Raw genomic sequence first — 27,476 nt, 5'->3', positions numbered from 1 at the left:
CTGAAAAGATGAGTTTACACTGAACAGAGTGAAAAGATGAGTTTACACTGAACAGAGTGAACAGATGAGTTTACACTGAACAGAATGGACAGATGAGTTTACACTGAACAGACTGAACAGATGACTTTACACTGAACAGAGTGAAAAGATGAGTTTACACTGAACAGACTGAACAGATGAGTTTAAACTGAACAGTGAACAGATGAGTTTACACTGAAAAGAGTGAACAGATGAGGTTACACTGAACATAGTGAACAGATCAGTTTACACTGGGAACAGACTGAACAGATGAGTTTACACTGAAAAGACTGAACAGATGAGTTTACACTGAACAGAGTGAACAGATGAGTTTACACTGAAAGACTGAACAGATGAGTTTACACTGAACAGAGTGAACAGATGAGTTTACACTGAACAGAGTGAACAGATGATTTTACAGTGAACAGACTGAACAGATGAGTTTACACTGAACAGAGTGAACAGATGATTTTACAGTGAACAGACTGAACAGATGAGTTTACACTGAACAGACTGAACACATGAGTTTACACTGAACAGAGTGAACAGATGAGTTTACACTGAAACGAGTGAACAGATGAGTTTACACTGAACAGAGTGAACAGATGAGTTTACACTGGGAACAGACTGAACAGATGAGTTTACACTGAAAAGACTGAACAGATGAGTTTACACTGAAAAGACTGAACAGATGAGTTTACACTGAACAGAGTGAACAGATGAGTTTACACTGAAACGAGTGAACAGCTGAGTTTACACTGAACAGAGTGAACAAATGAGTTTACACTGGGAACAGACTGAACAGATGAGTTTACACTGAAAAGACTGAACAGATGAGTTTACACATAACAGACTGAACAGATGAGTTTACACTGAACAGAGTGAACAGATGAGTTTACACTGAAAAGACTGAACAGATGAGTTTACACTGAACAGAGTGAACAGATGAGTTTACACTGAACAGACTGAATAGATGAGTTTACACTGAACAGACTGAACAGATGAGTTTACACTGAACAGAGTGAACAGATGAGTTTATACTGGGAACAGATTGAACAGATGAGTTTACACTGAAGAGAGTGAACAGATGAGTTTACACTGAACAGACAGATCAGATGAGTTTACACTGAACAGAGTGAACAGATGAGTTTACACTGAACAGATTGAACAGATGAGTTTACACTGAAAAGAGTGAACACATGAGTTTACACTGAAACGAGTGAACAGATGAGTTTACACTGAACAGAGTGAACAGATGAGTTTACACTGAACAGAGTGAAAAGATGAGTTTACACTGAACAGACTGAATAGATGAGTTAACACTGAACAGAGTGAAGAGATGAGTTTACACTCGGAACAGACTGAACAGATGAGTTTACACTGAACAGAGTGAACAGATGAGTTTATACTGGGAACAGATTGAACAGATGAGTTTACACTGAAGAGAGTGAACAGATGAGTTTACACTGAACAGACAGATCAGATGAGTTTACACTGAACAGAGTGAACAGATGAGTTTACACTGAACAGATTGAACAGATGAGTTTACACTGAAAAGAGTGAACACATGAGTTTACACTGAAACGAGTGAACAGATGAGTTTACACTGAACAGAGTGAACAGATGAGTTTACACTGAACAGAGTGAACAGATGAGTTTACACTGAACAGACTGAACAGATGAATTTACACTGAACAGACTGAACAGATGAGTTTACACTGAACAGAGTGAACAGATGAGTTTACACTGAACAGAGTGAACAGATGAGTTTACACTGAAACGAGTGAACAGATGAGTTTATACTGAACAGAGTGAACAGATGAGTTTACACTGGGAACAGACTGAACAGATGAGTTTACACTGAAAAGACTCAACAGATGAGTTTACACTGAACAGACTGAACAGATGAGTTTACACTGAAAAGACTGAACAGATGAGTTTACACTGAACAGAGTGAACAGATGAGTTTAAACTGAACAGACTGAACAGATGAGTTTACACTGAACAGACTGAACAGATGAGTTTACACTGAACAGAGTGAACAGATGAGTTTATACTGGGAACAGAGTGAACAGATGAGTTTACACTTAACAGAGTGAACAGATGAGTTTACACTGAACAGACAGATCAGATGAGTTTACACTGAACAGACTGAACAGATGAGTTTACACTGAACAGAGTTAACAGATGAGTTTACACTGAACAGACAGAACACATAAGTTTACACTGAAAAGAGTGAACAGATGAGTTTACACTCGGAACAGACTGAACAGATGAGTTTACACTGAACAGAGTGAACAGATGAGTTTACACTGAACAAACTGGACAGATGAGTTTACACTGAACAGAGTGAACAGATGAGTTTACACTGAACAGACTGGACAGATGAGTTTACACTGCACAGAGTGAACAGATGAGTTTACACTGAACAGAGTGAACAGATGAGTTTACACTGAACAGAGTGAACAGATGAGTTTACACTGAACAGACTGGACAGATGAGTTTACACTGCACAGAGTGAACAGATGAGTTTACACTGAACAGAGTTAACAGATGAGTTTACACTGAACAGACAGAACACATAAGTTTACACTGAAAAGAGTGAACAGATGAGTTTACACTCGGAACAGACTGAACAGATGAGTTTACACTGAACAGAGTGAACAGATGAGTTTACACTGAACAAACTGGACAGATGAGTTTACACTGAACAGAGTGAACAGATGAGTTTACACTGAACAGACTGGACAGATGAGTTTACACTGCACAGAGTGAACAGATGAGTTTACACTGAACAGAGTGAACAGATGAGTTTACACTGAACAGAGTGAACAGATGAGTTTACACTGGGAACAGACTGAAAAGTGTCAGTTTTAATTGGTCCAGATGCAGCTAAAGCCATCGGTGAGAGTTCAGAATCAGAAACAAAGGCTTGTTTCTGGACCATGAAACAGCACCAGTGGAACTACTGAAGACTGGAAGAAGGGCTGATGGACTGGTCAGACCTGACACTGTTCAGTCTGCTGTTCACAGATAGGACCAGAAAAGACACACAAACACATTTTTCCAAATTAATTTAGTGCGTCTACATCTGCCCCCCCCCCGACACCCCAGCCCTTCTAATAAACATGCGTACAGTTCTTCCCCAGTGGGTGAAATGAGGTCGCCTGCTTCGTTTGTGTCATTACCTTTCCTTTTTTTTTTTTTTTTTTTTCATCATTACCTCTCCTTTATTTAAAATCATTACCCCTCCTTCTTCTTTGTTTGTTTTTTTTCATGAATCATTACGTCTTCATACAGTGACATGAGCTCTTCTAATGTGACTGTAAACCCATCGTGTCCTTCTGTCACTGAAAACCATGCGCTTCCGTCTCAGCCTGTAAATGACTAGAATGGGAAAATGAATTTGAACGAAGGCCAAACACTTTAAACGAGTCGTGCTGGAACGGAGGATGAATGTTTGAAGTCCTGGTCTCTAATGGCATTCACAGCCCGAAGCCCTCCAAGAAGCTCCGAATCATATTGAAGTCTTTTAATAAAGTTCAGAATTGGAAAAGGGACCATGAGGTCATGTGACGTTGCCAGGGGAATCCTGCGAGGGCGGCATTGATTTGTTGGAGGTGATCTGATCCAAATGTAGAAGACAGACAGGCTGGTGTGTTCCAGGTCTAAAAGACATCTGAATTTAGAGGTTATGAACGTTGACGATCCCTTATAAAACCCGCACAGAGTGACAATTAACTGACACAGTATGACATTAGATATTTTTAGGGCTTGCATCATGTTACTGGATGACTCCTGTCATCTCCTCAGGATAATTGGTACTTTTAAACCAGTAGTCCATGGGCCAGGCCAGGTAGTGGTACCACCAAAGGGGGCAAAACCTTTGTGATGCCATTTTGTTAGTCGTGAAAAAAGGCAAACAACACACACGTCCAAAAATAGGATCCTGAGTCTGATGAAGGGCCTCGGCCTGAAACGTCACATAGCTGAATAAATGGTTTGGGAGCTCACAGGCTGTGCGGACCTTCCTTTATTTTTTTATGGCCATTTTGTTAGTAGGACATATATGTGTATAAATATGTATATATATGTGTATTAAACCATGATAGCCTTTCCAAATGAGGAGCTTATGCCCCGTTTCCACTACGTGGTATCGGCTCCACTCCACTCCACTCAGCTCAGCCTTTTTGTGTTTCCGTTACGAAAAAGGACCTGGAACCTGGTACCTGAAACTAGTTTTTTGGTCTCACCTCTGCCGAAGTTCCAGGACTGGGGACCAGATACTAAAAGGTGACGTGTACACACTGCAGACCACTGATTGGTCAGACAGTTTTCTCTGTGACCCGCACTTTACAAAAACCAGATGCAGAAGTGGACAGTAAATATAGCGGAACATTAATGCACATGAGAACAGCCCAAAACTAGACCAGGGTCAGTCCAGGAGGTTCAGTCTGTGGTGGCCGACGTAAAAATTCAGACGAGACAACACGCAACGAGCGAGTTATCAGCAACTCTGAGCAGACGACACGGAAGTAACACGCCGCATCGCTATGACGACGTGGTACTGTAAAGTCTGTAGTATTCTGGAATGGGAACGCTCTCCAGGAATACCGAGCCGAGCCAAGCCGAGTCGAGCCAGTTCCACATAGTGGAAACACGGCATTAGTCATGATCATATGGTACCTCTTTTTTCCAAAACATGTATCATTCCTCTTAATGGCGTCTGGTGGTATTTGTGAATCCTTCCACCTTTTCCTGTCAAAATGCAGTGGAATTGATCCAAGATAAGGCTGTGACATTCCATTCTGCTTCTACTTTTCAGATTTTATTGGAAGATGTTACAATTGAATGTTTCTTTCAGAAAATAGTCTAGGTGTTTTCATTCCATTCCAGCACCGTATCCGAGGCAAGTAAATGTGAATGTTTATTTCAGACTGAGTCAAGACACAGTTCAGACTGAAATAAGTGAAGTGATGATAAACTGTCTTTTCATACAGAACAAATGAAAACAAATGAAAGTTCTGAAGTTCTGCAGTGATCCCAGCAAAGACAGCAGTTTAATAATGACACAACTACAGAGCAGAAAACCAACGGACCATTTCATTTCAGACAGAAGAGCACATGTTCTAGAGACGACCCCCATGCAAACACACAGGAAAAGAACACAGAAGGTGTTGTGGTGTGTGCAGGTCTGGATGTTAGAGCTGAACTGAAACTGGACTCAGGGCTGAGTGGCACAGCACACAAGAGGGAACGCCTCCAATGAATGACACCACTGGTGGCTCAGTTCCCTCTGTTTAACCTTTAAGTCATTTAGCACCATTTATCAGGACTTTAGCCTCTGTCATCTGCATTTTTTCTGTGAAAATCAGGTCTTTTCCTGTATTTGAAGACCCTGGTGCTGAAAGGACTGATGTCACAAAAATAGTCTGTTAAAAATATTTATTGGGTGGACTGAGCTAAACCAATACATCCTGTTTATATGCTCAACTGGAACTGTCCAAAAATGGGACTTCAGCACTTTTAGCACCAGAGTCTTCATTTATTTGGATTTGATTTAGTGTTTTACTCCGAACATGCAATGAAATTTAACATATATGCAACAAGCAAAACATAATAATACAAATATCAACAATTATAACAATCTTAGACAGAAGAACAGAACACTAGTTTCATTTACATGCCTAAAAAGGGGTGGGAAGAAGTGTCACTTATTTAATCCCACCCCCTCCCCAGAAAATATTATTATAATAAATATTTATCTCCCTATTTTATGAATCATGTTCTTTAATCATCATGGAACTTGAGAAACAGTGTGTTTTTCAGTCCAGTCTGTCCTGAACTGAACCTAAACCCAGTGTGTCCATCCACCTGCACTGATCCAACTGCACGGGTTTGACTGGAGAAGCAATGCTGGAGAAGATGACGGTGTTTCCATGGTAACTACGGAGCCTCTGAATGTCCAAATATGGTCATATCTGATGACCATGAAAAGCTGCAGAACTGTATTTGACACCAGTTATTGACATGTATGGACAGAATGAATGGATCAGTCAGTCTGAAACAGTTTAGATCAGCTGATGCTTTTGGTCACATGTGTATATTTGGGTCTTCATGGGTTAATTATGCTCACAATGAAACTGTTAAACTATTATAGACATTTTCTCTTAACCTTAAAGACTTTCTCTCACATTCACTTTTCCTCCTTATTTCACTGAACCTTAATTAAACTTCTCTTAGAGGACAGACTGTTCATCTACCAGACTGCTGTATGTGTACTGCTGCAGTCTGCACTCATCTACAGTCTAAACGGTTTATTCTGGTTTAGATGGAACTCACATCTGTGAGAAGAACAGAACTGGTCATGAATGTGCTGAGTCTGTGTTGGTTTGAACATTCCATCCATTCAGATGACCTTTGATGACCTCTGCTTCGGTCCCTTACAGTGGGTTTATTCAGTGTCTGATAGCTGGGGCTGAGCTGCTGTGGAAGGACTATCAGAGCCAGATATGATCTACAGATACAGGCCAGTGGAAAATGCATGGCTGGAACTGGCCCCACTGGGTGGGACCAGTATCCCAAAGATCTGGTCTTGGCCCATGGACCACAACTCTAATGTCCCTTTGATGTGGATAATAAATGGCACAAACACTGACACTGGATGGAAGTCCAGGTGTTGTCATCAGACCAGCCTGGTTCTTCTCCCTCTGCAGCTGTTGTGTACCTTCAAACACAGACCTGTGGAATCAAACACTGTGCAGAGGATTTTCTGTGTGTTTGTTCCTCAGTAGCTGCCTGAGGGAACACATGCACCTCCAACTCATTCAGCTGGTGTAGCTGGTGCTAGATAGGCCCTGTAGGACAGGTAGACCACTGTAGTATGTACTGACCCTGGTCCATGTGTGAATGAGTCTGAGAACCCTCTGAAGGTCACTGATGGAAGATGGAGCACACACTGTGGAGATCTGGACCTGAGCCACATGTGGACCTGAGCCACAAGTGGACCTGAGCCACAAGTGGACCTGAGCCACAAGTCAGACCTGCATGAGCTGAAGAAAGGGTCACATGACCACAACAGACCAAATACACGTATGTCCACTAGACAGACCAAATACACGTATGTCCACTAGACAGACCAAATACACGTATGTCCACTAGACAGACCAATTACACGTATGTCCACTAGACAGACCAATTACACGTATGTCCACTAGACAGACCAAATACACGTATGTCCACTAGACAGACCAAATACACGTATGTCCACTAGACAGACCAATTACACGTATGTCCACTAGACAGACCAATTACACGTATGTCCACTAGACAGACCAAATACACGTATGTCCACTAGACAGACCAATTACACGTATGTCCACTAGACAGACCAAATACACGTATGTCCACTAGACAGACCAAATACACGTATGTCCACTAGACAGACCAAATACACGTATGTCCACTAGACAGACCAATTACACGTATGTCCACTAGACAGACCAATTACACGTATGTCCACTAGACAGACCAAATACACGTATGTCCACTAGACAGACCAAATACACGTATGTCCACTAGACAGACCAATTACACGTATGTCCACTAGACAGACCAAATACACGTATGTCCACTAGACAGACCAATTACACGTATGTCCACTAGACAGACCAAATACACGTATGTCCACTAGACAGACCAAATACACGTATGTCCACTAGACAGACCAAATACACGTATGTCCACTAGACAGACTAACCCTGTGAAGAGGGAAAATCAGAAAACCTGTGGAATCATTTGTTTAACACAACGGAACCCTTTAGTGTAGGAGATGTGGGCTGAAGTCGTCCTTTAAACCTGAAAGAGAAAACCCAACCTCTGCAAACAGTCCTGTCCACTGTCCAAATGTGTTCTCTGTATGTTCTGCTGTTCTCTGTATGTTCTGCTGTTCTCTGTATGTTCTGTTGTTCTCTGTATGTGATGGTGGATGTTCTGTTGTTCTCTGTATGTTCTGCTGTTCTCTGTATGTTCTGTTGTTCTCTGTATGTTCTGTTGTTCTCTGTATGTTCTGCTGTTCTCTGTATGTTCTGTTCTCTGTATGTTCTGTTGTTCTCTGTATGTGATGGTGGATGTTCTGCTGCTCTCTGTATGTTCTGTTGTTCTCTGTATGTTCTGTTGTTCTCTGTATGTTCTGTTGTTCTCTGTATGTGATGGTGGATGTTCTGCTGTTCTCTGTATGTTCTGTTATTCTCTGTATGTTCTGTTGTTCTCTGTATGTGATGGTGGATGTTCTGTTGTTCTCTGTATGTTCTGTTGTTCTCTGTATGTGATGGTGGATGTTCTGTTGTTCTCTGTATGTTCTGTTGTTCTCTGTATGTGATGGTGGATGTTCTGTTGTTCTCTGTATGTTCTGTTGTTCTCTGTATGTGATGGTGGATGTTCTGTTGTTCTCTGTATGTTCTGTTGTTCTCTGTATGTGATGGTGGATGTTCTGCTGTTGTCTGTATGTTCTGCTGTTGTCTGTATGTGATGGTGGATGTTCTGCTCTCTGCTGCAGATCTACTGAATTCCTGGAACCCTTTGAGAGAGTGATTCAACCAGAGGAGCTGTGGTTGTACAAGAACCCTCTAGTGGAGTCTGACCACATTCCAAAGAGAGTCATGTTTGTAAGTACCTACAGTCAAACTTATGCATCCGTTATTATACTGTCTACATCCATTATTCGAATGTCTACATCCGTTATTATAAAGTTTACATCCATTATTATATTGTCTACATCCGTTATTATACTGTCTACATCCATTATTATACTGTCTACATCCGTTATTATAAAGTTTACATCCATTATTATACTGTCTACATCCGTTATTATACTGTCTACATCCATTATTCTAATGTCTACATCCGTTATTATACTGTCTACATCCATTATTATACTGTCTACATCCGTTATTATAAAGTTTACATCCATTATTATACTGTCTACATCCGTTATTATAAAGTTTACATCCATTATTCTAATGTCTACATCCGTTATTATAAAGTTTACATCCATTATTATACTGTCTACATCCGTTATTATAAAGTTTACATCCATTATTCTAATGTCTACATCCGTTATTATAAAGTTTACATCCATTATTATACTGTCTACATCCGTTATTATACTGTCTACATCCATTATTCTAATGTCTACATCCGTTATTATAATGTCTACATCCATTATTCTAATGTCTACATCCGTTATTATAATGTCTACATCCGTTATTACTGTTAGGACAGATAGTACGAGTACTGGACCCAGATGCAAGACCCTCAGACAGGAATACAGTTAAAAGGGATTTATTAGTAATAGACAGAGTAACAGGTTCACACAGAATAGTAATGAATATATCTTCAGCTGGACTGAGTTGGGGAATCGTCTCGGTTTCGGATCTTAAGTGAACCACGTTACGGCCCAGGTCAGGAGCACACGAGGGGAACCCGACGATAGTCCAGGCAGGGGTCAAAACCAGGATAAGGCACCAAGGCGGAGGAACAGACAGGGGTCAGGCGTATACTCAGGTGTGATGGACAAACCAGGTCGAAGGCAGACGAGCAGGCAGACGAGGAACAGGCAGAGTCGGTGGTCGATGGGCAAAACGGGTCACAACAGGCAGGCAGGATCAAAAAACGCTGGTAAGTTATCACACCAAAGGTAGAAAACGAACTGGCAACGAACAGGGGAGAACACAGGGTTAAAATACACAAGAGGGCGGGAAGACAATTGGACACAGGTGGAGACAATCAGGGAGGAGTCAGGAAATCAGGGGAAAGGTGAACACAAAAAGGAAGTAAAGACACCAGACAAGACACATGAGGGAAACTAACAAAATAAAACAGGAAACGACACACAAGACAGACAAAACAAGTAAAAGTCCAGGGACTGATATGACAGTACCCCCCCCTCAAGGGACGGCTCCAGACAGACCAGGAACCTCAGGATGGCGATGATGGAAATCCCTGATGAGGTCCGGGTCCAGGATGAAGGACGCAGGGACCCAGGACCGCTCTTCTGGTCCGTATCCCTCCCAATCCACCAGATACTGGAATCCTCTTCCACGGCGGCGGGCCGCTAGGAGTCGTCGTACTGAGTACACCGGGTCACCATCGATGAGCCGAGGCGGCGGTGGGGGCGGAGTGGGGGGTACCAGCCGGCTTTCCTTCGCAGGCTTGACTTGACTAACATGAAACGTGGGATGGATCTTCATGGTTCGGGGCAGCCTTAAACGGACTGAAACAGGGTTAATAACTTTAGATATGGGAAACGGGCCAACAAACCTGGGCGCCAGCTTGCGGTTCTCCACCCTCAATGGAAGATGACGTGTAGATAGCCATACCCGCTGGTCCTGCTGATAGGCCGGCGCTGGGGTCCTGCGGCGGTCCGCCATGGACTTATAGTAACCGACCGACTTTAATAAAGCCTGTCTGGCCCGCATCCAGGTCCTCCTGCAACGTCTGATGAGGGCCTGGGCAGAAGGAACGCTGACTTCTCTCTCCGATGATGAGAACAGGGGCGGTTGATATCCATACACGACATGGAACGGAGACAAACCAGATGAGGCACAGGGTAGCGAGTTGTGTGCGAACTCGACCCAGACCAGCTGACGGCTCCAGGAGGCCGGATTATGCGAAGCCAACACACGCAGACCGGTTTCCAGAATCTGGTTGACCCGCTCAGTTTGTCCATTGCTCTGTGGATGATATCCAGAGGAGAGACTGACAGATGCCCCTATGAGGGCACAAAAAGCCCGCCAGAAGCGAGCCACAAACTGTGGACCCCTATCAGACACCACATCCTTAGGAAGGCCATGTAGTCTACACACATTATGTAACAGAGCCTCAGCCGTCTCCTTAGCGGTAGGGAGTTTCGGCATGGCGACAAAATGAACCATTTTAGAAAACCTATCAACAATAGTGAGTACAGTGGTGTTACCGTCTGAGGGGGGCAGACCCGTCACGAAGTCCAGGGAAATATCCGACCATGGCCTCTTAGGACCTGGTAGGGGATGTAACTGACCGGCTGGAGCTGCGTGGGATGGCTTACAGGATGCACAGGTGGGACACGCGGCCACATATTCAGCCACCTCTTTGACAATCCCGGACCACCAGAACCGCTGTTTAATGATGAACATCGTACATCGAACACCTGGGTGGCACGCCATTCTGGACGTGTGAGCCCACTGGATCACCTGCGGGCGGAGACAAACAGGGACAAACAGCCGACCCGGCGGCACCCCCTCCGGGACATCACAGTCTTTAAGAGCCTCACTAACAGACTTCTCAATGGCCCAGTGAAAAGTCCCCACTACACAGGACTCTGGCAAAATATTTTCAGGTTCTAGGACAGAGTCAGTGGCAGAAAACATTCTGGACAGGGCGTCCGGCTTGCCATTCTTAGAGCCCGGCCGATAGGACAGGGAAAAATTAAAACGGGTAAAAAAGAGAGCCCACCTGGCCTGCCTGGAGTTTAGACGCTTAGCGGAACGCAGGTATTCCAGGTTTTTATGGTCAGTCCAGACCAGGAACGGGATTAGATTTTGTAATGAGACTTAATCTTGTTCAGATTATTTGACTTGTTCCAAGAGTTTTCATCTTGATCTGAACTCCACTGAGATATTACAACTATTTAAAACAATATTTCTAACAAAACCAGCTCCACTGTTGGAGAATGAGTCTGGAGGACACAGGAAGTGTTCACCTCCAACACATTTGGACTGGATTAGACAGTTTGGCCCATACATACAGAGGATCTGCACCTACCCCCCACCCACCCACCCACCCACCCCTCAGTCAGACTGAGTGTCTTAAACCAACCTGCTCAACATGACGGAGTATAGCAGTAAACACAGCTAGAGCAAAGGATCATGGGAAATCTGAAATTAAATGAAGAACAGTTGGACTGGACATGGATCTGTACGAGCTACCAAAGAACAAGTGGTCCATGAACACTGACATGTGGACCCAAATGGAGGATCCAGACCTGATCCAGGGTGGAGGGGATCAGTGCTATTTGGACCTGAAACTAATATACATGGTTTCATAAGGACTGACAACCAGGGTCCAAAACTAGGACAAGAACCAGGTGTTCCAAAGGCTCCAAAACTAGGGCCCAGAACCAGCTGATCAAAAGGGTCCAAAACTAGGGTCGAGAACCAGCTGATCCAAAGGGTCCAAAACTAGGGCCCAGAACCAGCTGATCAAAAAGGGTCCAAAACTAGGGCCCAGAACCAGCTGATCCAAAGGCTCCAAAACTAGAGCCCAGAACCAGCTGATCCAAAAGCTCCAAAACTAGGGCCCAGAACCAGCTGATCCAAAGGCTCAAAAAGTAGCCATGAACTAGCTGATCCAAAGGGTCCAAAACTAGGGCCCAGAACCAGCTGATCCAAAGGCTCCAAAACTATGGCCCAGAACCAGATGATCCAAAGGGTCCAAAACTAGAGCCCATAACCAGATAATCCAAAGGCTCCAAAACTAGGGCGCAGAACCAGCTGATCCAAAGGCTCCAAAACTAGGGCCCAGAACCAGCTGATCCAAAGGGTCCAAACTTAGGACCCAGAACCAGCTGATCCAGAGGGTCCTAAACTAGGTCCCAGAACCAGCTGATCCACAGGCTCCAAAACTAAGGCCATGAACCAGATGATCCAAAGGGTCCAAAACTAGGGCCCAGAACCAGATGATCCAAAGGTTCCAAAACAAGGGCCCAGAACAAGATGATCCAAAGGCTCCAAAACTAGGGCCCAGAACAAGCTGATCCAAAGGCTCCAAAACTAGGGCCCAGAACCTGCTCATCCAAAGGGTCCAAAACTAGGGCCCAGAACTAGCTGATCCAAAGGCTCCAAAACTTGGGCCCAGAACCAGCTGATCCAAAGGCTCTAAAACTAGGGCCCAGAACCAGCTGATCCAAAGGGTCCAAAACTAGGGCCCAGAACAAGCTGATCCAAAGTCTCCAAAACTAGGACCCAGAACCAGCTGATCAGAAGGGTCCAAAACTAGGGCCTAGAACCAGCTGTTCCAAATGGTCCAAAACTAGGGCCCAGAACCAGCTGATCCAAAGGGTCAAAAACTAGGACAAAGAACCAGATGATCGAAAGGGTCAAAAACTAGGGCCCAGAACCAGCTGATCCAAAGACTCCAAAACTAGGGCCCAGAACCAGCTGATCCAAAGACTCCAAAACTACGGCCTAGAACCAGCTGATCAAAAGGATCCAAAACTAGCCAAGAACCAGCTGATCTTAAGGGTCAAAAACAAGGGCCAAGAACCACCTGATCCAAACGGTCCAAAACTAGGGCCAAGAACCAACTGATCCAAAGGCTCAAAAACTAGGGCCCAGAACCAGCTGATCCAAAGTGTCTAAAACTAGGGCCCAGAACCAGCTGATCCAAAGGCTCTAAAACTTGGGCCCAGAACCAGATGATCCAAAGGCTCCAAAACTAGGACCCAGAACCAGCTGATCCAAAGGCTCCAAAACTAGAGCCCAGAACCAGCTGATCCAAAGGATCCAAAACTAGGATCCAGAACCAGATGATCCAAAGGCTCCAAAACTAGGGCCCAGAACCAGCTGATCCAAAGGCTCCAAAACTAGGGCCCAGAACCTGCTCATCCAAAGGGTCCAAAACTAGGGCCCAGAACAAGCTGATCCAAAGTCTCCAAAATTAGGGCCCTGAACCAGATGATCCAAAGGCTCCAAAACTATGGCCCAGAACCAGATGATCCAAAGGGTAAAAAACAAGAGCCCAGAACCAGATGATCCAAAGGCTCCAAAAAAAGGGCCCAGAACCAGCTGTTCCAAAGGCTCCAGAACTAGGGCCCAGAACCAGCTGATCCAAAGGGTAAAAAAATAGGGCCCAGAACCAGCTGATCCAAAGGGTACAAAACAAGGGCCAAGAACCAGCTGATCAAAAGGGTCCAAACTTAGGACCCAGAACAAGCTGATCCAGAGGGTCCTTAACTAGGGCCCAGAACCAGCTGATCCAAAGGGTCCAAAACTAGGGCCCAGAACCAGCTGATCCAAAGGCTCCAAAACTAGGGCCCAGAACAAGCTGATCTAAAGGCTCCAAAACAAGGGCCCAGAACCAGCTGATCCAAAGGGTCCAAACTTAGGACCCAGAACCAGCTGATCCAGAGGGTCCTTAACTGGGGCCCAGGACCAGCTGATCCACAGGCTCAAAAACTAGAGCCATGATCCAGATGATCCAAAGGGTCCAAAACTAGGGCCCAGAACCAGATGATCCAAAGGGTCCAAAACAAGGGCCCAGAAACAGATGATCCAAAGGCTCCAAAACTAGGGCCCAGAACCAGCTGATCCAAAGGCTCCAAAACTAGGGCCCAGAACCTGCTCATCCAAAGGGTCCAAACCTAGGGCCCAGAACCAGCTGATCCAAAGGCTCCAAAACTTGGGCCCAGAACCAGCTGATCCAAAGGCTCTAAAACTAGGGCCAAGAACCAGCTGATCCAAAGGCTCCAAAACAAGGGCCCAGAACAAGCTGATCCAAAGGGTCCAAAACCAGGGCCCTGAACCAGATGATCCAAAGGGTCCAAAACTAGGGCCCAGAAACAGCTGATCCAAAGGCTCAAAAACCAGGGCCAAGAACCAGCTTATCCAAAGGCTCCAAAACTAGTGCCCAGAACCACCTGATCCAACGGCTCCAAAACCAGGGCCCAGAACCACCTGATCCAACGACTCCAAAACTAGGGCCCAGAAATAGCTGATCCAAAGGCTCCAAAATTAGGGCCCAGAACCAGCTGATCCAAAGGGTCCAAAACCAGGGCCCTGAATCCGATGATCCAAAGGGTCCAAAACTAGGGCCCAGAAACAGCTGATCCAAAGGCTCAAAACAAGGGCCCAGAACCAGCTGATCAAAAGGATCCAAAACTAGAGCCCTGAACCAGATGATCCAAAGGCTCCAAAACTAGGGACCAGAACCAGCTGATCCAAAGGGTCCAAAACTAGGGCCCAGAACCAGCTGATCCAAAGGGTCAAAACTAGGACACAGAACCAGATGATCGAAAGGGTCCAAAACTAGGGCCCAGAACCAGCTGATCCAAAGGCTCCAAAACTAGGGCCCAGAACCAGCTGATCCAAAGACTCCAAAACTAGGGCCCAGAACCAGCTGATCCAAAGGCTCCAAAACTAGCCAAGAACCAGCTGATCAAAAGGGTCAAAAACTAGGGCCAAGAACCACCTGATCCAAACGGTCCAAAACTAGGGCCAAGAACCAACTGATCCAAAGGCTCAAAAACTAGGGCCCAGAACCAGCTGATCCAAAGTGTCTAAAACTAGGGCCCAGAACCAGCTGATCCAAAGGCTCTAAAACTTGGGCCCAGAACCAGATGATCCAAAGGCTCCAAAACTAGGACCCAGAACCAGCTGATCCAAAGGCTCCAAAACTAGAGCCCTGAACCAGCTGATCCAAAGGATCCAAAACTAGGATCCAGAACCATATGATCCAAAGGCTCCAAAACTAGGGCCCAGAACCAGCTGATCCAAAGGCTCAAAAACTAGGGCCAAGAACCAGCTCATCCAAAGGCTCCAAAATTAGGGCCCTGAACCAGATGATCCAAAGGCTCCAAAACTATGGCCCAGAACCAGATGATCCAAAGGGTCAAAAACAAGAGCCCAGAACCAGATGATCCAAAGGCTCCAAAAAAAGGGCCCAGAACCAGCTGTTCCAAAGGCTCCAGAACTAGGGCCCAGAACCAGCTGATCCAAAGGGTAAAAAAAATAGGGCCCAGAACCAGCTGATCCAAAGGGTACAAAACAAGGGCCAAGAACCAGCTGATCAAAAGGGTCCAAACTTAGGACCCAGAACAAGCTGATCCAGAGGGTCCTTAACAAGGGCCCAGAACCAGCTGATCCAAAGGCTCCAAAACTAGGGCCATGAAACAGATGATCCAAAGGGTCAAGAACTAGGGCCCAGAACCAGATGATCCAAAAGGTCCAAAACAAGGGCCCAGAACCAGCTGATCCAAAGGCTCCAAAACTAGGGCCAAGAAACAGCTGATCCAAAGGCTCCAAAACTAGGGCCCAGAACCTGCTCATCCAAAGGGTCCAAAACTAGGGCCCAGAACCAGCTGATCCAAGGACTCCAAAACTAGGGCCCAGAACCACCTGATCCAAAGGCTACAAAACTAGCCAAGAACCAGCTGATCCAAAGGGTTAAAAACTAGGGGCAAGAACCACCTGATCCAAACGGTCCAAAACTAGGGCCAAGAACCAACTGATCCAAAGGCTCAAAAACTAGGGCCCAGAACCAGCTGATCCAAAAGCTCTAAAACTAGGGCCCTGAACCAGCTGATCCAACGTGTGTAAAACTAGTGCCCAGAACCAGCTGATCCAAAAGCTCTAAAACTAGGGCCCTGAACCAGATGATCCAAAGGCTCCAAAACTAAAGCCCAAAACCAGCTGATCCAAAGGATCCAAAACTAGGATCCAGAACCAGATGATCCAAAGGCTCCAAAACTAGGGCCCAGAACCAGCTGATCCAAAGGGTTCAAAACTAGGGCCCTGAACCAGATGATCCAAAGGCTGCAAAACTAGGGCCCTGAACCAGATGATCCAAAGGCTGCAAAACTAGGGCCCACAACCAGCTGATCAACAGGGTCCAAAACTAAGGCCCTGAACCAGATGATCCAAAGGCTCCAAAACTAGGGCCCAAAACCAGCTTATCCAAAGGCTCCAAAACGAGGACCCAAAACCAGCTGATCCAAAGGCTCAAAAACTAGGGCCCAGAACCACCTGATCCAAAGGCTACAAAACTAGCCAAGAACCAGCTGATCCAAAGGGTTAAAAACTAGGGGCAAGAACCACCTGATCCAAACGGTCCAAAACTAGGGCCAAGAACCAACTGATCCAAAGGCTCAAAAACTAGGGCCCAGAACCAGCTGATCCAAAAGCTCTAAAACTAGGGCCCTGAACCAGCTGATCCAACGTGTGTAAAACTAGTGCCCAGAACCAGCTGATCCAAAAGCTCTAAAACTAGGGCCCTGAACCAGATGATCCAAAGGCTCCAAAACTAAAGCCCAAAACCAGCTGATCCAAAGGATCCAAAACTAGGATCCAGAACCAGATGATCCAAAGGCTCCAAAACTAGGGCCCAGAACCAGCTGATCCAAAGGGTTCAAAACTAGGGCCCTGAACCAGATGATCCAAAGGCTGCAAAACTAGGGCCCTGAACCAGATGATCCAAAGGCTGCAAAACTAGGGCCCACAACCAGCTGATCAACAGGGTCCAAAACTAAGGCCCTGAACCAGATGATCCAAAGGCTCCAAAACTAGGGCCCAAAACCAGCTTATCCAAAGGCTCCAAAACGAGGACCCAAAACCAGCTGATCCAAAGGCTCAAAAACTAGGGCCAAGAACCAGCTGATCAAAAGGGTCAAAAATTAGGACCCAGAACCAGCTGATCCAAAGGCTCCAAAACTAGGGCCAAGAACCAGCTGATCCAAAGGCTCCAAAACAAGGGCCCAGAACCAGCTGATCCAAAGCCTCCAAAACTAGGGCCCAGAACCAGCTGATCCAAAGGCTCCAAAACTAGGGCCCTGAACCAGATGATCCAAAGGGTCCAAAACAAGGGCCTAGAACCGGCTGATCCAGAGGCTCCAAAACTAGGGCCCAGAACCAGCTAATCCAAAGGGTCCAAAACTAGGGCCCAGAACCAGCTGATCCAAAGGCTCCAAAACTAGGGCCCAGAACCAGATGATCCAAAGGGTCCAAAACAAGGGCCCAGAACCAGCTGATCAAAAGGCTAAGAAATTAGGGCCCAGAACCAGCTGATCCATAGGCTCCAAAACTAGGGCCAAGAACCAGCTGATCAAAAAGGTCAAAAATTAGGACCCAGAACCAGCTGATCCAAAAGCTCCAAAACTAGGGCCCAGAACAGCTGATCCAAAGGCTCAAAAAGTAGCCATGAACCAGCTGATCCAAAGGGTCCAAAACTAGGGCCCAGAACCAGCTGATCCAAAGGCTCCAAAACTATGGCCCAGAACCAGATGATCCAAAGGGTCCAAAACTAGAGCCCATAACCAGATAATCCAAAGGCTCCAAAACTAGGGCGCAGAACCAGCTGATCCAAAGGCTCCAAAACTAGGGCCCAGAACCAGCTGATCCAAAGGGTCCAAACTTAGGACCCAGAACCAGCTGATCCAGAGGGTCCTAAACTAGGTCCCAGAACCAGCTGATCCACAGGCTCCAAAACTAAGGCCATGAACCAGATGATCCAAAGGGTCCAAAACTAGGGCCCAGAACCAGATGATCCAAAGGTTCCAAAACAAGGGCCCAGAACAAGATGATCCAAAGGCTCCAAAACTAGGGCCCAGAACAAGCTGATCCAAAGGCTCCAAAACTAGGGCCCAGAACCTGCTCATCCAAAGGGTCCAAAACTAGGGCCCAGAACTAGCTGATCCAAAGGCTCCAAAACTTGGGCCCAGAACCAGCTGATCCAAAGGCTCTAAAACTAGGGCCCAGAACCAGCTGATCCAAAGGGTCCAAAACTAGGGCCCAGAACAAGCTGATCCAAAGTCTCCAAAACTAGGACCCAGAACCAGCTGATCAGAAGGGTCCAAAACTAGGGCCTAGAACCAGCTGTTCCAAATGGTCCAAAACTAGGGCCCAGAACCAGCTGATCCAAAGGGTCAAAAACTAGGACAAAGAACCAGATGATCGAAAGGGTCAAAAACTAGGGCCCAGAACCAGCTGATCCAAAGACTCCAAAACTAGGGCCCAGAACCAGCTGATCCAAAGACTCCAAAACTACGGCCTAGAACCAGCTGATCAAAAGGATCCAAAACTAGCCAAGAACCAGCTGATCTTAAGGCTCCAAAACTAGGGCCCAGAACCAGCTTATCCAAAGGCTCCAAAACTAGAGCCCTGAACCAGATGATCCAACGGCTCCAAAACGAGGGCCCAGAACAAGCTGTTCCAAAGGGTCCAAAACAAGGACCCTGAACCAGATGATCCAAAGGATCCAAAACTAGGGCCCAGTACCAGATGATCCAAAGGCTCCACAAAAAGGTCCCAGAACCAGCTGATCCAAAGGCTCTAAAACTAGGGCCCAGAACCTGCTGATCCAAAGGCTCCAAAACTAGGGACCAGAACCAGCTGATCCAAAGCCACCAAAACTAGGGCCCAGAACCAACTGATCCAAAGGGTCCAAAATTAGGACCCAGAACCAGCTGATCCAAAGGGTCCTAAACTAGGGCCCACAACCAGCTGATCCAAAGGCTCCAAAACTAGGGCAAAGAACCAGCTGATCCAAAGGGTCCAAAACTAAGGCCCAGAACCAGATGATCCAAAGGGTCCAAAACTAGGGCTCTGAACCAGATGATCCAAAGGGCCCAAAACTAGGGCCCAGAACCAGATGATCCAAAGGGTCCAAAACTAGGGCCCAAAACCAGCTGATCCAAAGGCTCCAAAACTAGGGCCCAGAACCAGCTGATCCAAAGGCTCCAAAACTAGGGCTCTGAACCAGATGATCCAAAGGGCCCAAAACTAGGGCCCAGAACCAGATGATCCAAAGGGTCCAAAACTAGGGCCCAAAACCAGCTGATCCAAAGGCTCCAAAACTAGGGCCCAGAACCAGCTGATAAAAAGAGTCCAAAATTAGGACCCCGAACCAGCTGATTCAAAGGGTCCAAAACTAGGGCCAAGATCCAGATGATCCAAAGCGTCCAAAACTAGGGCCCAGAACCAGCTGATCCACAGGCTCCAAAACTAGGGCCATGATCCAGATGATCCAAAGGCTCCAAAACTAAAGCCCAAAACCAGCTGATCCAAAGGATCCAAAACTAGGATCCAGAACCAGATGATCCAAAGGCTCCAAAACTAGGGCCCAGAACCAGCTGATCCAAAGGGTTCAAAACTAGGGCCCTGAACCAGATGATCCAAAGGCTGCAAAACTAGGGCCCTGAACCAGATGATCCAAAGGCTGCAAAACTAGGGCCCACAACCAGCTGATCAACAGGGTCCAAAACTAAGGCCCTGAACCAGATGATCCAAAGGCTCCAAAACTAGGGCCCAAAACCAGCTTATCCAAAGGCTCCAAAACGAGGACCCAAAACCAGCTGATCCAAAGGCTCAAAAACTAGGGCCAAGAACCAGCTGATCAAAAGGGTCAAAAATTAGGACCCAGAACCAGCTGATCCAAAGGCTCCAAAACAAGGGCCCAGAACCAGCTGATCCAAAGCCTCCAAAACTAGGGCCCAGAACCAGCTGATCCAAAGGCTCCAAAACTAGGGCCCTGAACCAGATGATCCAAAGGGTCCAAAACAAGGGCCTAGAACCGGCTGATCCAGAGGCTCCAAAACTAGGGCCCAGAACCAGCTAATCCAAAGGGTCCAAAACTAGGGCCCAGAACCAGCTGATCCAAAGGCTCCAAAACTAGGGCCCAGAACCAGATGATCCAGAGGGTCCAAAACAAGGGCCCAGAACCAGCTGATCAAAAGGCTAAGAAATTAGGGCCCAGAACCAGCTGATCCATAGGCTCCAAAACTAGGGCCAAGAACCAGCTGATCAAAAAGGTCAAAAATTAGGACCCAGAACCAGCTGATCCAAAAGCTCCAAAACTAGGGCCCAGAACCAGCTGATCCAAAGGCTCAAAAAGTAGCCATGAACCAGCTGATCCAAAGGGTCCAAAACTAGGGCCCAGAACCAGCTGATCCAAAGGCTCCAAAACTATGGCCCAGAACCAGATGATCCAAAGGGTCCAAAACTAGAGCCCATAACCAGATAATCCAAAGGCTCCAAAACTAGGGCGCAGAACCAGCTGATCCAAAGGCTCCAAAACTAGGGCCCAGAACCAGCTGATCCAAAGGGTCCAAACTTAGGACCCAGAACCAGCTGATCCAGAGGGTCCTAAACTAGGTCCCAGAACCAGCTGATCCACAGGCTCCAAAACTAAGGCCATGAACCAGATGATCCAAAGGGTCCAAAACTAGGGCCCAGAACCAGATGATCCAAAGGTTCCAAAACAAGGGCCCAGAACAAGATGATCCAAAGGCTCCAAAACTAGGGCCCAGAACAAGCTGATCCAAAGGCTCCAAAACTAGGGCCCAGAACCTGCTCATCCAAAGGGTCCAAAACTAGGGCCCAGAACTAGCTGATCCAAAGGCTCCAAAACTTGGGCCCAGAACCAGCTGATCCAAAGGCTCTAAAACTAGGGCCCAGAACCAGCTGATCCAAAGGGTCCAAAACTAGGGCCCAGAACAAGCTGATCCAAAGTCTCCAAAACTAGGACCCAGAACCAGCTGATCAGAAGGGTCCAAAACTAGGGCCTAGAACCAGCTGTTCCAAATGGTCCAAAACTAGGGCCCAGAACCAGCTGATCCAAAGGGTCAAAAACTAGGACAAAGAACCAGATGATCGAAAGGGTCAAAAACTAGGGCCCAGAACCAGCTGATCCAAAGACTCCAAAACTAGGGCCCAGAACCAGCTGATCCAAAGACTCCAAAACTACGGCCTAGAACCAGCTGATCAAAAGGATCCAAAACTAGCCAAGAACCAGCTGATCTTAAGGCTCCAAAACTAGGGCCCAGAACCAGCTTATCCAAAGGCTCCAAAACTAGAGCCCTGAACCAGATGATCCAACGGCTCCAAAACGAGGGCCCAGAACAAGCTGTTCCAAAGGGTCCAAAACAAGGACCCTGAACCAGATGATCCAAAGGATCCAAAACTAGGGCCCAGTACCAGATGATCCAAAGGCTCCACAAAAAGGTCCCAGAACCAGCTGATCAAAAGGCTCTAAAACTAGGGCCCAGAACCTGCTGATCCAAAGGCTCCAAAACTAGGGACCAGAACCAGCTGATCCAAAGCCACCAAAACTAGGGCCCAGAACCAACTGATCCAAAGGGTCCAAAATTAGGACCCAGAACCAGCTGATCCAAAGGGTCCTAAACTAGGGCCCACAACCAGCTGATCCAAAGGCTCCAAAACTAGGGCAAAGAACCAGCTGATCCAAAGGGTCCAAAACTAAGGCCCAGAACCAGATGATCCAAAGGGTCCAAAACTAGGGCTCTGAACCAGATGATCCAAAGGGCCCAAAACTAGGGCCCAGAACCAGATGATCCAAAGGGTCCAAAACTAGGGCCCAAAACCAGCTGATCCAAAGGCTCCAAAACTAGGGCCCAGAACCAGCTGATCCAAAGGCTCCAAAACTAGGGCTCTGAACCAGATGATCCAAAGGGCCCAAAACTAGGGCCCAGAACCAGATGATCCAAAGGGTCCAAAACTAGGGCCCAAAACCAGCTGATCCAAAGGCTCCAAAACTAGGGCCCAGAACCAGCTGATCCAAAGGCTCCAAAACTAGGGCCCAGAACCAGCTGATAAAAAGAGTCCAAAATTAGGACCCCGAACCAGCTGATTCAAAGGGTCCAAAACTAGGGCCAAGATCCAGATGATCCAAAGCGTCCAAAACTAGGGCCCAGAACCAGCTGATCCACAGGCTCCAAAACTAGGGCCATGATCCAGATGATCCAAAGGGTCCAAAACTAGGGCCCAGAACCAGATGATCCAAAGGGTCCAAAACAAGGGCCCAGAACCAGATGATCCAAAGCCTCCAAAACTAGGGCCCAGAACCAGCTGATCCAAAGGCTCCAAAACTAGGGCCCAGAACCAGCTGATCCAAAGGCTCCAAAACTAGGGCCAAGAACCAGCTGATCCAAAGGCTCCAAAACTTGGGCCCAGAACCAGCTGATCCAAAGGCTCTAAAACTAGGGCCAAGAACCAGCTGATCCAAAGGGTCCAAAACTAGGGCCCAGAACAATCTGATCCAAAGTCTCCAAAACTAGGGCCCAGAACCAGCTGATCCAAAGGGTCCAAAACTAGGGCCCAGAACCAGCTGTTCCAAAGGGTCCAAAACTAGGGCCCAGAACCAGCTGATCCAAAGGGTCCCAAACTAGGACACAGAACCAGATGATCGAAAGGGTCCAAAACTAGGGCCCAGAACCAGCTGATCCAAAGGCTCCAAAACTAGGGCCCAGAACCAGCTGATCCAAAGGGTCCAAAACAAGGGCCCAGAACAAGCTGATCCAAAGGGTCCAAAACCAGGGCCCTGAACCAGATGATCCAATGGGTCCAAAACTAGGGCCCAGAAACAGCTGATCCAAAGGCTCAAAAACAAGGGCCAAGAACCAGCTGATCCAAAGGCTCCAAAACTAGTGCCCAGAACCACCTGATCCAACGGCTCCAAAACTAGGGCCCAGAAATAGCTGATCCAAAGGCTCCAAAATTAGGGCCCAGAACCAGCTGATCCAAAGGCTCCAAAATTAGGGCCCAGAACCAGCTGATCCAACGGGTCCAAAACCAGGGCCCTGAATCAGATGATCCAAAGGGTCCGAAACTAGGGCCCAGAAACAGCTGATCCAAAGGCTCAAAAACAAGGGCCCAGAACAAGCTGATCAAAAGGCTCAAAAACTTGGGCCCTGAACCAGATGATCCAAAGGCTCCAAAACAAGGGACCAGAACCAGCTGATCCAAAGGGTCCAAAACTAGGGCCCAGAACCAGCTGATCCAAAGGGTCCAAAACTAGGACACAGAATCAGATGATCGAAAGGGTCCAAAACTAGGGCCCAGAACCAGCTGATCCAAAGGCTCCAAAACTAGGGCCCAGAACCAGCTGATCCAAAGACTCCAAAACTAGGGCCCAGAACCAGCTGATCCAAAGGCTCCAAAACTAGCCAAGAACCAGCTGATCCAAAGGGTCAAAAACTAGGGCCAAGAACCACCTGATCCAAACGGTCCAAAACTAGGGCCAAGAACCAACTGATCCAAAGGCTCAAAAACTAGGGCCCAGAACCAGCTGATCCAAAGTGTCTAAAACTAGGGCCCAGAACCAGCTGATCCAAAGGGTCTAAAACTTGGGCCCAGAACCAGATGATCCAAAGGCTCCAAAACTAGGACCCAGAACCAGCTGATCCAAAGGCTCCAAAACTAGAGCCCAGAACCAGCTGATCCATAGGATCCAAAACTAGGATCCAGAACCATATGATCCAAAGGCTCCAAAACTAGGGCCCAGAACCAGCTGATCCAAAGGCTCCAAAACTAGGGCCAAGAACCAGCTCATCCAAAGGCTCCAAAATTAGGGCCCTGAACCAGATGATCCAAAGGCTCCAAAACTATGGCCCAGAACCAGATGATCCAAAGGGTCAAAAACAAGAGCCCAGAACCAGATGATCCAAAGGCTCCAAAAAAAGGGCCCAGAACCAGCTGTTCCAAAGGCTCCAAAATTAGGGCCCAGAACCACCTGATCCAACGGCTCCAAAACTAGGGCCCAGAAATAGCTGATCCAAAGGCTCCAAAATTAGGGCCCAGAACCACCTGATCCAACGGCTCCAAAACTAGGGCCCAGAAATAGCTGATCCAAAGGCTCCAAAATTAGGGCCCAGAACCAGCTGATCCAAAGGGTCCAAAACCAGGGCCCTGAATCAGATGATCCAAAGGCTCCAAAACTAGGGACCAGAACCAGCTGATCCAAAGGGTCTAAAACTAGGGCCCAGAACCAGCTGATCCAAAGGGTCCAAAACTAGGACACAGAACCAGATGATCGAAAGGGTCCAAAACTAGGGCCCAGAACCAGCTGATCCAAAGGCTCCAAAACTAGGGCCCAGAACCAGCTGATCCAAAGACTCCAAAACTAGGGCCCAGAACCAGCTGATCCAAAGGCTCCAAAACTAGCCAAGAACCAGCTGATCTAAAGGGTCAAAAACTAGGGCCAAGAACCACCTGATCCAAACGGTCCAAAACTAGGGCCAAGAACCAACTGATCCAAAGGCTCAAAAACTAGGGCCCAGAACCAGCTGATCCAAAGTGTCTAAAACTAGGGCCCAGAACCAGCTGATCCAAAGGGTCTAAAACTTGGGCCCAGAACCAGATGATCCAAAGGCTCCAAAACTAGGACCCAGAACCAGCTGATCCAAAGGCTCCAAAACTAGAGCCCAGAACCAGCTGATCCATAGGATCCAAAACTAGGATCCAGAACCATATGATCCAAAGGCTCCAAAACTAGGGCCCAGAACCAGCTGATCCAAAGGCTCCAAAACTAGGGCCAAGAACCAGCTCATCCAAAGGCTCCAAAATTAGGGCCCTGAACCAGATGATCCAAAGGCTCCAAAACCAGGGCCCTGAACCAGATGATCCAAAGGGTCAAAAACAAGAGCCCAGAACCAGATGATCCAAAGGCTCCAAAAAAAGGGCCCAGAACCAGCTGTTCCAAAGGCTCCAGAACTACGGCCCAGAACCAGCTGATCCAAAGGGTAAAAAAATAGGGCCCAGAACCAGCTGATCCAAAGGGTACAAAACAAGGGCCAAGAACCAGCTGATCAAAAGGGTCCAAACTTAGGACCCAGTACAAGCTGATCCAGAGGGTCCTTAACTAGGGCCCAGAACCAGCTGATCCAAAGGCTCCAAAACTAGGGCCATGAAACAGATGATCCAAAGGGTCCAAAACTAGGGCCGAGAACCAGATGATCCAAAGGGTCCAAAACAAGGGCCCAGAACCAGATGATCCAAAGGCTCCAAAACTAGGGCCCAGAACCAGCTGATCCAAAGGCTCCAAAACTAGGGCCCAGAACCTGCTCATCCAAAGGGTCCAAAACTAGGGCCCAGAACCAGCTGATCCAAAGGCTCCAAAACTTGGGCCCAGAACCAGCTGATCCAAAGGGTCCAAAACTAGGGCCCAGAACCAGCTGATCCAAAGGCTCCAAAACTAGGGCCCAGAACCAGCTGATCTAAAGGCTCCAAAACTAGGGCCCAGAACCAGCTGATCCAAAGGGTCCAAACTTTGGACCCAGAACCAGCTGATCCAGAGGGTCCTTAACTAGGGCCCAGAACCAGCTGATCCACAGGCTCCAAAAGTAGGGCCATGATCCAGATGATCCAAAGGGTCCAAAACTAGGGCCCAGAACCAGATGATCCAAAGGGTCCAAAACAAGGGCCCAGAACCAGATGATCCAAAGGCTCCAAAACTAGGGCCCAGAACCAGCTGATCCAAAGGCTCCAAAACTAGGGCCCAGAACCTGCTCATCCAAAGGGTCCAAAACTAGGGCCCAGAACCAGCTGATCCAAAGGCTCCAAAACTTGGGCCCAGAACCAGCTGATCCAAAGGCTCTAAAACTAGGGCCAAGAACCAGTTGATCCAAAGGCTCCAAAACAAGGGCCCAGAACAAGCTGATCCAAAGGGTCCAAAACCAGGGCCCTGAACCAGATGATCCAAAGGGTCCAAAACTAGGGCCCAGAAACAGCTGATCCAAAGGCTCAAAAACCAGGGCCAAGAACCAGCTTATCCAAAGGCTCCAAAACTAGTGCCCAGCACAGCCTGATCCAACGGCTCCAAAACCAGGGCCCAGAACCACCTGATCCAACGGCTCCAAAACTAGGGCCCAGAAATAGCTGATCCAAAGGCTCCAAAATTAGGGCCCAGAACCAGCTGATCCAAAGGGTCCAAAACCAGGGCCCTGAATCCGATGATCCAAAGGGTCCAAAAGTAGGGCCCAGAAACAGCTGATCCAAAGGCTCAAAAACAAGGGCCCAGAACCAGCTGATCAAAAGGCTCCAAAACTAGAGCCCTGAACCAGATGATCCAAAGGCTCCAAAACTAGGGACCAGAACCAGCTGATCCAAAGGGTCCAAAACTAGGGCCCAGAACCAGCTGATCCAAAGGGTCCAAAACTAGGACACAGAACCAGATGATCGAAAGGGTCCAAAACTAGGGCCCAGAACCAGCTGATCCAAAGGCTCCAAAACTAGGGCCCAGAACCAGCTGATCCAAAGACTCCAAAACTAGGGCCCAGAACCAGCTGATCCAAAGGCTCCAAAACTAGCCAAGAACCAGCTGATCCAAAGGGTCCAAAACTAGGGCCCTGAACCAGATGATCCAAAGGCTCCAAAACTAGGGCCATGAAACCAGCTGATCAAAAAGGGTCCAAAACTAGGGCACAGAACCAGATGATCCAAAGGCTCCAAAACTAAGGCCCAGAACCTGCTGATCCAAAGGGTCCAAAAGTATGACCCAGACCCAGCTGATCCAAAGGGTCCTAAACTGGGGCCCAGAACCAGCTGATCCAAAGGCTCCAAAACTAGGGCCCAGAACCAGCTGATCCAAAGGCTCCAAAACTAGGTCCCAGAACCAGATGATCCAAAGGCTTCAAAACTTGGGCCCAGAACCAGCTGATCCAAAGGCTCCAAAACTAGGGCCCTGAACCAGATGATCCAAAGGCTCCAAAACTAGGACCCAGAACCAGCTTATCCAAAGGCTCCAAAACTAGGGCCCAGAACCAGCTGATCCAAAGGCTCCAAAACTAGGGCCCAGAACCAGCTGATCCAAAGGGTCCAAAACTAGGACCCAGAACCAGCTGATCCAAAGGCTCCAAAACTAGGGCCCTGAACCAGATGATCCAAAGGCTCCAAAACTAGGACCCAGAACCAGCT

The 27,476-nt window shown here is 47.3% G+C and overlaps 1 protein-coding gene across 1 annotated transcript in view; it reads left to right on the top strand.

Moving 5' to 3' along the window:
* The first annotated feature begins 6,964 nt into the window (after positions 1-6,964).
* Positions 6,965-27,476, top strand: part of LOC115416679 (phospholipid phosphatase 4-like) — a 63,008-nt gene continuing 42,496 nt past the window's right edge. The window contains exons 1-2 of the mRNA XM_030130526.1: positions 6,965-7,020; positions 8,576-8,684. Of these exons, the coding sequence (XP_029986386.1) occupies positions 6,965-7,020; positions 8,576-8,684 (165 nt within the window). The remainder of the gene's footprint in view (positions 7,021-8,575; positions 8,685-27,476) is intronic.

The sequence above is a fragment of the Sphaeramia orbicularis genome, unplaced genomic scaffold, assembly GCF_902148855.1.
Source record: "Sphaeramia orbicularis unplaced genomic scaffold, fSphaOr1.1, whole genome shotgun sequence".
NCBI lineage: Eukaryota > Metazoa > Chordata > Actinopteri > Kurtiformes > Apogonidae > Sphaeramia > Sphaeramia orbicularis.
Note: the sequence above shows the minus strand (reverse complement) of the source record. Positions and strands in the feature narration are given on the sequence as shown.